This window comes from Geospiza fortis, unplaced genomic scaffold (genome assembly GCF_000277835.1).
Source record: "Geospiza fortis unplaced genomic scaffold, GeoFor_1.0 scaffold108, whole genome shotgun sequence".
NCBI lineage: Eukaryota > Metazoa > Chordata > Aves > Passeriformes > Thraupidae > Geospiza > Geospiza fortis.
The window spans coordinates 1,634,152-1,646,987 of NW_005054439.1; the positions used below are offsets into that span (position 1 = coordinate 1,634,152).

A 12,836-nucleotide genomic window follows, 5' to 3' on the forward strand; every position below is an offset into this window, starting at 1 on the left:
GCTTTAGCAAAATGGTAAGAGAAATCAGGATGTATTTGTTTCAGGACAGAGTTGCTCTTTTGTTGTCTGTGAAAAAGCTAATTGAATCTTTCTCTTAAGTACAGTGGAGCCTATTAAAGTGGAGCCCATAAATGCCAATTTCTCAGATAATTTTGTGTGAAACCAGCATGTTCCATATACTGTGAAACATCTCAAGGTGTTAGTTCATGAGGGAGATTATTTTGTGTTGACAGTGTTCCTTCTGCTGACCTTGCATTAACCTTGGTTGGAAGAGGGGCATCTAACCAGGCTGTAGGACTTGAAGTAGTAGGAGACCAAATATATAATGTAGAGAAACAGAAAAATGAAAGTTGGAGGATGTGGATAGAAGGAAATATATTGGATGTGTGAATTCATCGCCATTTCTTCTCTGGACTGAGGAACTAATTTTAAAGCCCTAATTTTTAGGACAGTTGTTATATTCTGTGTCTCTTATGATAGTATGTGGTTTCTATGTCATGATACCAATAACTATAGTGATACTGTGGAGAGTGGTAGGAAATTAGTGGTGGGAAATCCACAGTCCCTCTTATGTTTGAGGGACTGAGATATATTTCTGTCTGGTTTACAACCAAGATAATATGTTGTGCTGAGACTAGTGTACACATTTGCCAGAGCTTTCTTCTGGGATTTCATGTAGGGAGCAGAGGGAGGAGACAGAGGAAAAGAGTACGGCTTGTTCTCTAACTGTTCCTTAATTCTGTAGTGGAGAGACTGTCGGTGCTGTTGCTGTCATCTGTGCATATAAGGGCAAAAGGGCACACAGGCAAAGTGATGCAGGCAAGGACTTGAGATTATTTGGAAATGCCAGGGTTGTGACAGTATCAGCGTGTCATAGTTTTTGTAGTTTGTCAGCTGAAAGGCAGTGAATGTAATGCTGTATTTTTTGAGAGGTGTGCCAGAGCAGGTCAGTAGAGCTACAGATTAATGCAATTTCTATTTCAAAAAGGAATAGATTAAGTATAACATGTCATGGAAGGTTCCCCACAACCTTTACAAAGTAATTCCTTTTGCATTTCATAAATTCCTACCTCAACTACTGGATATTTTTTGAGGGAGTCAGTGAAGTAATAAAAAGGTTAGCTGGAGGGTTATTTTATTCTATACTCAAAACCTTTATATGCAGTGCAATTATCAAGTGTTTTTAGGGAAACTAGAAAGGATAGGGGAGAAATCAGTATGTGTGTTAAAGAGTAATAATGATGAAACACTATACCAAGATTAGACTGGTAAACTAAATCTCCTTAAATGTTTAACATCCACATGTCTGAGATGAAAACTGGGTTTGCAGCAACCTATGGTCTTATTTAGAACCAGCTCTTACCAGAGTCTTCTGACTATTCCTTTTATAGTATAATGTATCTTTTTTTTTCCCCCTCTTGTTTTTAATTGTGTTACTTTTCCACTAGGGGATGGGATTGCCAGGGAAAGTAGTCCATTTATTAACTGTGCGGAATTGGGCAGAGGAAGCATGTATGAAGGAAAGAATATGGCTCTCTTTGAGGTAAGTTAAATACTCCAAAACCATATTTTACCTTTACTGGAGATGAGCAATCACCTGTTTACTTTCTGTCTTAAAATTTAGTGGCAGGGAAAATGAGTTTTAATAACTTTTTCATAGTTTGGTTCCTGCTAACATTCCATTTCAGTGGATTTGAATGGTATATAGGCAAGAACAGTAAATATTGGTGTACATTAATGTGAAGATAAGAAATAAGTCTTCGTGCATTTAAATTTTTTGGGCTAGGATCTTGACATCGTTAGACAAAGCTACTGGAAGTCAAATCTATTTTTTAAAGAAAGCAGTATTCAGTTTTAAGAGGATTAGCAAAATAATTTGTTCAATGGGCGAATTTTTATTAAGCAGCAAAGCTAAAAAACAAATTTACAAGCCATGACTTAGTTGTATTGTCCAACTACAATGTAGAGCACACCATAGGAATTTCTAATGTAAATATCTACTTTATTAATGGACATTTCATACCTTTTCAATCAACTGAATTATTACAATCAAATTACTGAAAAAGGTGTATTAATTGAGTACTTTTAAGGGCCACTTTTGCAATTAAGTAGTATTTCTAGTAAAAACCTTAGTTGCTCTGCTTTAGCAGCATCAATTAGTCTTGCTCTGATGCTTGCTATTAACAAAAACAAGGTGCTTCCAACATTGTTTAGCTACCTTACTGTTGCATTCTTCTCAAATTTTTCTTGTTGTTCTCTTACATTTCTCTCTTCTTCCTTTCAAATATCTTTGCACAGAGGACATGGTTTTTCTTCTCACCTGTGCATGACCCAAATAATGTATATTTACTATTTTTCACTGTTTTAGAGAAAATTTTGCTAAGGATCAAACTAATATTGATCATTAATTGTCTTTTTGTCATGTATGCAATATCTTAGTATTTTTTGACAGGAATGATGGTATTAAAGTTCTGTCATTGAATTTTTCTCCTTCAAGCTCTATTCCATAAAGCCATTTCCAAAACTTTATGTGGCTCAAATTAGTTGCTGTATTCCTCAGTGATGATAATTTGGCCATAGCTGCTTTTTTTCCTCGAATCTGTTATTTGGAAACATGGCTCACATTAAATCAACTGATATAAAACCATTATTTTTACGTATCTCAAGTTATAGATATTGCTGTTAACAGTATCGCATTGAAAGCCTTTAGTGACTGCAGCACTGCTGGTGTTGTGGTGAAATTTTTTGATACTATGTATGTTTCAGGGTAAGTTTCCTATAATCTTGTTTTTCTCGTGTTTTCAAATGTGAGAGTTGTATAAACTGTTAAAAAGAAGTTTGACTATTATGACCATTATCATTACCTAATCTCCCATACTTCTTGTCTGTGTTTGTCACCCTGATCTCTTGTCTTCTTTCCAGTGTTCAAGATTTTGTATTTAATTGAATTCTCCTGGATCCATTTTTTCTTGGAATTCTAATGTTGTGTATTCTTCTGGATTGTATGATATGTTTTAGCAGGCTTTTGTTTTGTAGCAGTAAAGAAAGATGGGCTGACTTCTGTGTCAGGTGCTATTACATATGTGCAATTATATGTAATAGATGTGTGGGTATTTTCAACAAGTTAACACTTTGGAAGTAGTATGCCTGGTGTAAGAAAATATGTAAGCCTGCAGCACTAGACTCAGAGAGGTACTTAAGTACTTTAGTGCTTGAGAAATCATTTGAAGTCACTTTCTAAACACAAGCAAGGTGCTGGAAAAACTCATGTGCTGGAAAAACTCAAATGACTCAACCCTACCAGTACAATCCACTAAAGACTCTGCTGTGGTGAAAATCGATTTTTAAAATTACAGTGGAATTTCTCTAGGTTTTCCTTATATTTGAGCTGCATATTGTAAGGTAGCGTAAAAATATTAAAGAAATGGTGCAACATAGCCGTGTAGAGTTAAACTTCTAGAAATAATAGAACCTTCTTGTTGGTTGAAAGCTGACTGGTATTCTGTCATGCTAATTTTTTTATTTGGCTGAATCAGGGCTGACCTGTTGAGTATGTTTGAAGCAGTGTCATAAAATGATGACTTAAAAAGAAAATTTATTTAATAAATGCAGTATTCTTCAAAACCCAACAGGAAGAAATGGATAGTAACCCCATGGTGTCATCTCTTCTGAATAAACTAGCAAACTACACTAATCTGACTCAAGGAGTGGTGGAACATGAAGCAGATGAAGACAGCAAACGAAAGGAAGTGAAGGTATTTAGATTTCTAATAATTTGTTGAGATAAAGCTGGCTATAAGAGGTGCATTTTTCAACCTGAAAAGAGAATATGTGGACACCTAAAAATGAGAGTGAGATTTGTAATACCATGTTTAGAACTGAAGCATTTTTGCAGGACTTGTGTTAATTTGATGTTCTTGTTAGCATGTTTTAGCAAAACTGTGCTATAAAACCCATAGGTGAAACATGTGCAAAGCTAGGATCTGAAACATGGAGTATACCCATTTTTTTCTTCCTTTCTTTTCTTCTTCCTTGTGAACTTGTGCAAGCATCAGTACCTGTTACCTACCTCTAATGAGCATACAGTAGGACTTTTTGCAGGTTTATTAATATATTTTAACTGCCTAGGTTTTTAGGTAGTTATATTAAGGCAAATTTGAGATGAAACAGGTCACTCTTTTAATTCTATAAGCATATTTGCACCTCTTAACATGGTAGTTTTTTTGAGTAGCTGTCTTAGTTTTGTGTGTTGGAGTAAGTATTTTTAAAACTTAATGGATGCATTCCAAGAAAACATTTTGTCGCAAATATCAAAAATATTGTACTTGGGGGAGGGGAAGTCATATGCTCTGTGTGATACATTGCTAAACACAATTGCTAGAAGTGAACTGAATTCATCAAGGATTGTCTGTCTACTGGATACCCAAAATGTGTATCTGTGTCTGCAGAAGTGGAATGTATGCAATAGTTGGAGTCTGCAGTGGCATGTTGGATTGATCCCTCTGTTAGCAGAGGCTGATTTTGAAGGAGAAAGCTTGGATTAAAGCATGTGACCTGACAGAGTATAAGAACGTATAGGCAAGGGAAGAATGATGAGCTGCATGGTGAGCATGGTGACTGAAACTAAGAAAATTAGGGTAGATGCTGGGAAGAGACAGTGCTGGGAGTCACCTGTCTTTGTGTAGAAGAAGGGGTCCTGCTACTGAATTTATATGCTGAACTATGAAGAAAAGAGGAGAAGTACGTGAGAATGAGAAAAAGGAAAATGAGCACAGAGCAGAAAAGACAGAGATAAAAATACGTTTGAAAATAAGCTTAGAACAGCAGCTCATTTGATTGGAATGGAGCTTCTGAGTGGAAGCTGGTACCAGGACAGTGGGCAAGGGTCAGGGATGAAGTCCAGCTGTTTGTTTAACTTTTTCCTTATCCTGCATTTGTTCATGGGTGTGCTTTCTTTCTGTTTGTCTAGTTGTGCTTCATCTATATTTGTTTCATCTCATCTGAAGATAAACTTCAGATGTGAGAAAAGTAACACCAATCTTCTCACACTTTCCTTACTGTGAACCCTGTTGTCTGTTCAGCTGCTGTGTAGAGGTTTTTGTCAATGCAGCACCATATTACTCCCTCTGGAGCTGACTATGAACAAATGAACATCATGTCCTCGCTTGCACTTGATCTTGTTTGTGCTCCATGTGGTGGCCTGATAACACAATTTTTATGTGTGTCTTAATTTCATTTCTGAAATTGTGATAGTTAAGTAGTAGCCTGTCAGAGTAGCATTTTTAATGGTGTGATTGAGACTGTGGAGCTGATGCTGCACATAGATATTGCCCAAGATGCTAAAAATAAAAAATGTAGTCTAAATCGCATTCTATGGTTTCTTATAAATACTTGGAAATTTACTGTTTTCTTAATAATTTTTATAACTTCTAAAGCATCAATGCTTGCTTATTTATTTAAATCAATTGCCATTTTTCACAGCCCAAGTTGTGATTTAAGACTATCTTGTGTAACTGGAAAGCTACTGTGTATAACTCTTGATTTTAACTAGAGTATTTCAAAGCCTGATTTCTCTTCATAAGTGTAGAAGACTGAAACTTTAGTGATGAAGCCTGAATGCTTTTGTGTATGTCTTGACCTATGATGATCACTAGCAAATAAAAAGTACACATATACTATGTTGTGACAGGTTTTGCAGTTTTTGAAAAAAAGAAATTGTAGTCAGCTCTGCATTACTTCACACTCTGTCTTAATACCTTGTCTGTCTTTTTTTAAAATTGAAATTACTATTGAATATAATTTTTTTTTGCCAGCTGTGTGGCAATTTGTGATCAACTTTTTGCAGAATATAAATGATACTGATTATGGCAGTAATTTATCTTTAACCTCTAACTTTAGCCTGTAACTGTTATTTCAGAAAAAGTTTGTAAAGTGTTATGATCAACAGATAAAGGGCCATCCTATCCCTATAAAGGTGTCATCCTAATTCCTGTGGAACAAGAGAGTTTGTTATCACAAATAGTTTTCTCTCTTTTCAGGAATTTTTCTTTGTAAATAGCACATGAATATTTGCAAAGCTGGACACTCCGAAGCTACCATTCATTTTCACTTGGCATTTGTTCATGGAGCATTTGTGATAAGTGTTTGTGGAATAAAGTGTTTATAGATTTAAATTTTTAGTGCAAAGGAATTCATGTTCTCACTTTGTTTCCAGGGTCCACGAATGGGCACCTTTATTGGCGTATATCTTCCCTGTTTGCAAAACATCTTGGGAGTTATCCTTTTCCTGCGTTTAACATGGATTGTAGGAACAGCTGGAGTTCTTGAGTCTTTCATCATTGTGTTCATGTGTTGTGCTTGTGTAAGTTAACCTTATTTTATTTATTTTTTAAACTCCTGTCCAAATCCTCTGTTGAAAGAGTACTGACACCTTCTAATGTGTGAGTATCAGGGAAAAAGTAACCATATTTGATCATACTGGTAAAATTGTACTGATATTTAACCAATATGGTTCAATTGAGAGAAATGGGTTATATATATAAGCAGTGGGTGTCACGTGTCAGTCTAACCTGTATGGACATTCTTTTGAGTTGATCAAAGTAAGCTTTTGTTTAAAGTTTTATATGAGTTTTATTAAATCAGCCTTTAGCAATTATTTCATTATTAACTTAGAGATCTGAACTGTTCTGCTGTTTTCAACTTCAGAACAAACTGGATAATAAACTACAAATCAAACCCCTCAGCACTGCATCCATAAAATAATTTTTTAGAATATGAGATCTTTACTAGATGCTGTCATAATAATGTTACAATTAGTTTTCACTACTTTTTAAATTGAAATAATGAACATACTATTTTAAGTATATGCAATGGTCTATATTCTTCCAGTTCTTTAAAGACTGTGTCAAGTGTGAGTCAGCTAAATCTTCTGCCTGAAAAGTTGAGTACTTGAGTTGCATGGATATCCCAAATTAAACATCTTGGGGTGAAAAAAAAATATAGTTACATTTGATTACTGTTTTGCCCAATCTTTAAAAAAAACCCTCCAAAACTCTGGTATTTTAAATTTCATCTATTTCATCTTTCCACAGACTATGCTAACTGCAATTTCAATGAGTGCTATAGCAACAAATGGTGTAGTTCCAGGTAATGAAGAATTTTATCTTACATGGTAAATTCTTAAATAATGGAAGTTTAAATCTGGGATAAGAAGTTCTTATCATTCTCAAATATCAGAAGTACTGCTTTTGTATCAAATGCATTTTTTTCTTTTAATTGATTTTACAAATAACTTTTTAATGTGAGATGCAGTCTTTAAGACTGGGTCTTCTGGGAATTACAGTCTGCAGCACATCTTTGTCATCCGTCATTTGATCCTATTTTAATCAAAGATAAGATGTTATAAATTGAATTAATGGAGACTGGTCTTCACACAAAGGAAATTTCTTTACAAATAAGGGTACTACTTTTCTCTCTCCTGAATTTTCCTACATTCCAGCTAAACACTGGAGTTAGTTGTCTTGTTTTCTGCAAGAATAGTAACTGGTCTCATGGCAAAAATATTTTTCTGCATAAACACTCTAGTTTCTGTCTATCTCAAATTTTCAGGATAGATTGATAAATTGATTCGGCTTCATAAAGTAAGAGGATTTTTGTTTAGTTGCAAAATCAATTAGCTTTTGAAGCTCTTACCCTTTTTAGTTTCTCAGCACAATAATTGATAGTTCTGGTGTTCAGATATTGGTATGAACTCTGAACTTAAACTGAAGTTGTTGGGCTATAATAATAGTAAAAGCTATAATTTGTGTAGGATGTAGAGTAATAGTATTATAATTGTATTTCATGGATCCAGTACCATATATGAAATAAAAAATCAATAGACAATTTTGTTTAAAATACTCATGTTTTATAATAAAATTGAGTTATTCAGATCAGTGCACAGATAACTAAAATGTTCTTCTCTATTCTCCCTCATATTTTTAAAGTTCATTTTAATGGTTTTGTTTAACATCTCTCACAAACTTTGAAGCCTGCTGTTCTTACATGAGACAGGTCTTAATTTTCACTTTTTTTGTTGTTGGTGCCAGTTTCTTAGAGAAATAATGCTTGTCCTGAATATATGGAGAAGGCAGAAAGCACAGATAAGAACCCAGGACTGAAGGAGACTGAGCAGCGGAGTCCTTTATTTTGCCTTTATATGCAAGAGCATTCATTATATTTAGTAAAAGGATTGGTGATGCATCATAATATCTTTCTTAGTTTCTCATTCATTCGTATTGAAAACACTGAAGTCTGTGGAATGGACTGCCCAGGTGACTGGTGGAATCACCATCCTTGGAAGTGTTCAAAAAACAAGGAGGTGTGGTGCTTAGGGACAGGGTGTAGTGGTGGACTCAGTAGTGTTAGGTCAATGATAGGACTTAATGATCTTGGAGGTCTTTTCCAACTTTAATGATTCTATGAAAAACAGTTTCAGATTCTTCACATTGATATATGTTATTTAAAATTGCATACATCTTTCCTCTGTCTCTTTCTTCCCACAAGCAGGACAGAAATCATTAATTTAAGAGTAGATGGAGAGGGAACCAGAGAGAAGAGTTTGCCTTGAGGGAGTTGGTTGACATTCTAAAAGAAAGACATGAGCTTGAAATTTAGAGCCTTATTAAAAGGCAAATAGTGCAATGGAAATAGGATGGTGGTGGTGTAGTTTATGACTTAAAGAATTATGATGCATATGTATGGGAAGTAAGAGTGAGAAGAATTGAAGAACTCAGGGTAAAAGTGAATATTTTATATGTGGACAAGAAAAAGCAATCCCTTCCCAACACCTTTAAACAGTACTAAAAAACTGTGAACTGTAGTGAAAGTAGCAATGGTTTAGTATACAGAAAATAGAAAGAATCAGTAGAAAATAATCTGTTTTGTCCTTGTCTCATAAAGCAATTATTTTGGAAATTTATTGTTTGATGGGGAACAGCTTAAGGTTAGAAGCTAAAAATTCATTCATTATACCTGTATATCCTTTTCTAATTTACTTCTGTTTAGCTTGTGGAATTTTTCCTCTTCTTTCTTCGGTCTTCGCTTTCTATTCCACAGACAGTGCACATGGGGATATTAATCTTGAAATGTGCATTCTAACTATCTAGATGGTATAGACATTGGTTACAGTCTTGTCATGAGTATGTCAGTGGAGAAACATGCAGTGGTTATCTTGATTATGTTGACTGAATGATTCAAATTTTTGTTCTCTACTGCCATCCTTAATCTGAAGTACTGGAGGTGTTTTGTTTGTTTGTTTTGTTTTATTTATTTGGTTTTTTTTTTGTTTTGTTTTGGTTTTTTTTTTTTTGTTTGTTTTGTTTCGTTAAATTCACAGCTGGAGGCTCTTACTACATGATTTCAAGATCTTTAGGGCCAGAGTTTGGTGGAGCAGTGGGACTTTGTTTCTACTTGGGTACAACCTTTGCAGGAGCAATGTACATTCTTGGTACCATTGAAATTTTATTGGTAAGTACTAGTCTCTATTAAGACTAAATGTATTTGGGCTGTTTCAGGATATTGCTGATGAATTTTCTTAATGGTGTAAAATGCATTCTAGTTTGGTGATCGTTAATGTTTTGATACTACATTTTAGGATGTTGATATTTATTCTTACTCGTAACTATTTGAGGAAGTTTCATTCTTATCAGTAATACAAAAATAAATTAAATGCTATTTGATGTATAATAATAATTTGCAAACCAAGCAAAAATCTTCTCTTTCCAAATAATAGGTGGAAAGCATTACCAGGGTAACTCACTGCTGCTTAATGAAAAGTTGTGGAGAACATGAAGGGCATATCTGTGATGAGGCAATAATAATCTATCACACTTCTTCATGTCTGAACTACTGGCTTTGAATTTTCATATATTTGCAAAGATGCTGTGAAATTCTGCCTGTGTGGCAGTGGCCTGGCTACTATGGCTTTGTTCATCCAGGAGGTGCCAATAATTGATCATCAAATCAGAAACTGAAGATATGCACAGGAGATACTTAAGAATTCTTTCTTGTTACTTACTATGATCCGTGTAATCAAATGCAGGTGTTTTTTTTACGTTTAAATTAGAGATAGTTTTCACTAATGCTTGCTTGTGTGATCTGATCTGGCTTGTTGTCTGATCTATATCAGTAACACGAGCACATGTTCAATTGTGGATTGAATTTGGTGCACTGTTCTCCCTATTAGAGGGTCATGCAGGGTTTGTGTTGCTAATAAAAATGTACGAGATCTAGCTACAGAATTTGAAGTAAAATGCTGCCCAGGATATCTGTCAAAGACCTCAGAATAGACCCCTGACATAGCCACAAGGCATGAGTATTGCTTTTTCTTTCACTGGGGCATGGATTATTTGGAGAAACAGCAATCAGTCATCTGCCTGTGGTTTTCCCTGGCAAAGGCTTTGAACAGCAGGGCAACAAAATCCACAAGAAAATCTTCTGGAGTACCTCCATAGAGAGCCTGAAACTTCTGCAATGTCACAGTTAGGGTTTTTAAACAATATATACTTTATCTGTAATATTTTTTTTAGTTTGCTTTCTTTTTCTTCCATGATGATGTGACAATTTTCATATCTTCCAGCATTCTAGTAAATAGTAATTTACTAAACTTAAATTTAATTTAAGAAAATTCTGGTAAATGATTGTCTATGTTTAGTTTTGGATTTTGCTTATGAATGCATCACATCAGCCTCCTGTTCAAAGTTTCTTCCTGCCTTTAGAAATTATATTATTGAAAAAATAGTGATTTGAGCAGATTTTTGAAGGACTGGAGTTGCCTTAAGCCCTAATATTCAAACCCTGGTGGCTGAGCGGAGAGGGGTGTTTTTAGGGGTGCTAGAAGAAGGCATATAGATATTGTTGTGTAGTGTAGTACACCAACGTCTTAGAACTAGATCAGTTTGTCTTCTCACACACATTTATCAGTATGAATGCTATTGACAGTTTTCAACTTCTTTTCAGGTAGAGCACACCAAAATTTAAGAAAGAGAGATCTGTAAGAGAATCTTGTTTGAAATTGCAGTAGTTTGAAATGTCTGGTTTAGCACATGACTAAACTTCTTCACAATAATCTTAAATTGTGCTCTTGCAACTTTAAATTAAAATTTTATGAAGTATTTTATAGGGTCTATAATACTGAAAACATTTTTAGTTTACTATACTTTTGTTTGTTTCTTCATATTTTGTTTCAATCAATGGAAGTCCTGTTTATGGTTTGGGCTTTTTCTTTTATTTTTGTCGTGTTCTACTTCCTTCCACCACCAAATTCCTTAGCTGTTTTCCCCATTTGGCAGACACATGAATTAGAGGAGTGGAAGATCTTTAATAGGAGATAAGAAGCTGGAGCAAAAGTTGTATCCTATTCTTAAACCTTGTTTTTCTTCACCCTCACCCTTTTCCTTCCTTTATCTCTAGAGTTTCTCGATGCCCAAATTATATGGCTAAATTCATTTGTGAAAACAAAACTGGTATAGAAAGTTAGATTTTATAGTTCAAGTAAATTATTTAAAAAAATGTTCATTATTACATGTATGATAGTTCACCATATCTCTTGCAGACCTATATTTCTCCAAGTGCTGCAATATTTAAAGTGGCAGATGTTGGTGAAGAAACAGAGGCTATGCTGAACAACATGAGAGTCTATGGAACATGTATTGTCATTCTGATGGCCATAGTAGTTTTTGTGGGAGTAAAGTATGTCAACAAGCTTGCACTGGTCTTCCTTGCCTGTGTGATTCTTTCCATCATTGCCATATATGCTGGAGTTATTAAGACTGCTTTTGACCCACCTGACTTTCCGTAAGTGCAATATTGAGTTGTGTGAGTTATTTAAAAGAAAAAAAGTGTGGGGAGGGAATACCGACTGTAACCATTTCATGTTTTAAGCTAAATTTCAAAATACAAACACATTGCTTTCAGTGGTAGCTTTATGTAGTTTAAATACCAAGGTGGTCATTTGATATTCTGAGAAATATTCACATATCTGAATATTTCTCTCATTTTTCATAAGATATGGTAACTCTAGAAAATGTTCTTTGGTGCCTAAAATTTGGCTGTTATTTCATCCACACCCAAGGAGCAAGAAGGTGCGTTTTGCTGACGGTAAATGTAACTGCTTTATCTAAAGATTTTAACTAAAAACCTGTAGAATAAAGTAAAAAGGTCAAGAAACCATTGTTGCTATTAAGCATTGTTATAAAAAACCCATAAATTTCAACTTTCTGTGATATGAAGAAATTTTAGAAACTTCCATTTCTCCCTACTTAAAAACGACACATTGAAGTGTTTAAATTCACTTGTGTTTGTGAAGGCTTTCCCATTAACAAAATAAAATGTTATTGTTATGCATGACACATTGCTTCTCAAGGTCCTTGATGTGCTTAATTCTTAGCTCAATAGGAGTTACTTCTTCACTCCAGTTATTAGCTGCATTTTAGTTTACCCAGTTATATGAGTTGAATTTTTGTGCATATTTTTCTGTTGAAAGATGAAACAAAGTTATATTGCTTAAGGCATGATCAGAATAGGCTGATAACTTCAATCTTGTGTGGCACTTCATAGTAAGAGTTATCCTTTGCTGTATGATTGTTACAAATTCAATATTACTTTGAAGTGTTGGTAATTACATTATAAATTGACCATTAGAGCAGTACTTGTGGATTGTTCTGTAGCATTATTTTACATGTAATATGTAAAACTTTGACCTATTTCTAAATAAAACTTATGTTTCTTACACTAACTTCCAGTGGGGCAATAGTAATATCTTTTTGTCACCTATATAGGTAAAAGAGAGTTTATGT

General features: G+C 34.5%; 1 protein-coding gene across 9 annotated transcripts in view; it reads left to right on the forward strand.

Annotated features, from left to right (window-relative positions):
• LOC102039889 (solute carrier family 12 member 7-like) overlaps positions 1-12,836 on the forward strand; it is a 72,864-nt gene that overhangs the window by 14,792 nt on the left and 45,236 nt on the right. For all 9 annotated transcript variants that reach the window (XM_031062163.1, XM_031062164.1, XM_031062165.1 and 6 more), the window contains exons 2-7: positions 1,449-1,543; positions 3,633-3,755; positions 6,215-6,361; positions 7,092-7,146; positions 9,377-9,507; positions 11,594-11,835. In XM_031062163.1, coding sequence (XP_030918023.1) covers positions 1,449-1,543; positions 3,633-3,755; positions 6,215-6,361; positions 7,092-7,146; positions 9,377-9,507; positions 11,594-11,835 — 793 coding nt within the window. The remainder of the gene's footprint in view (positions 1-1,448; positions 1,544-3,632; positions 3,756-6,214; positions 6,362-7,091; positions 7,147-9,376; positions 9,508-11,593; positions 11,836-12,836) is intronic.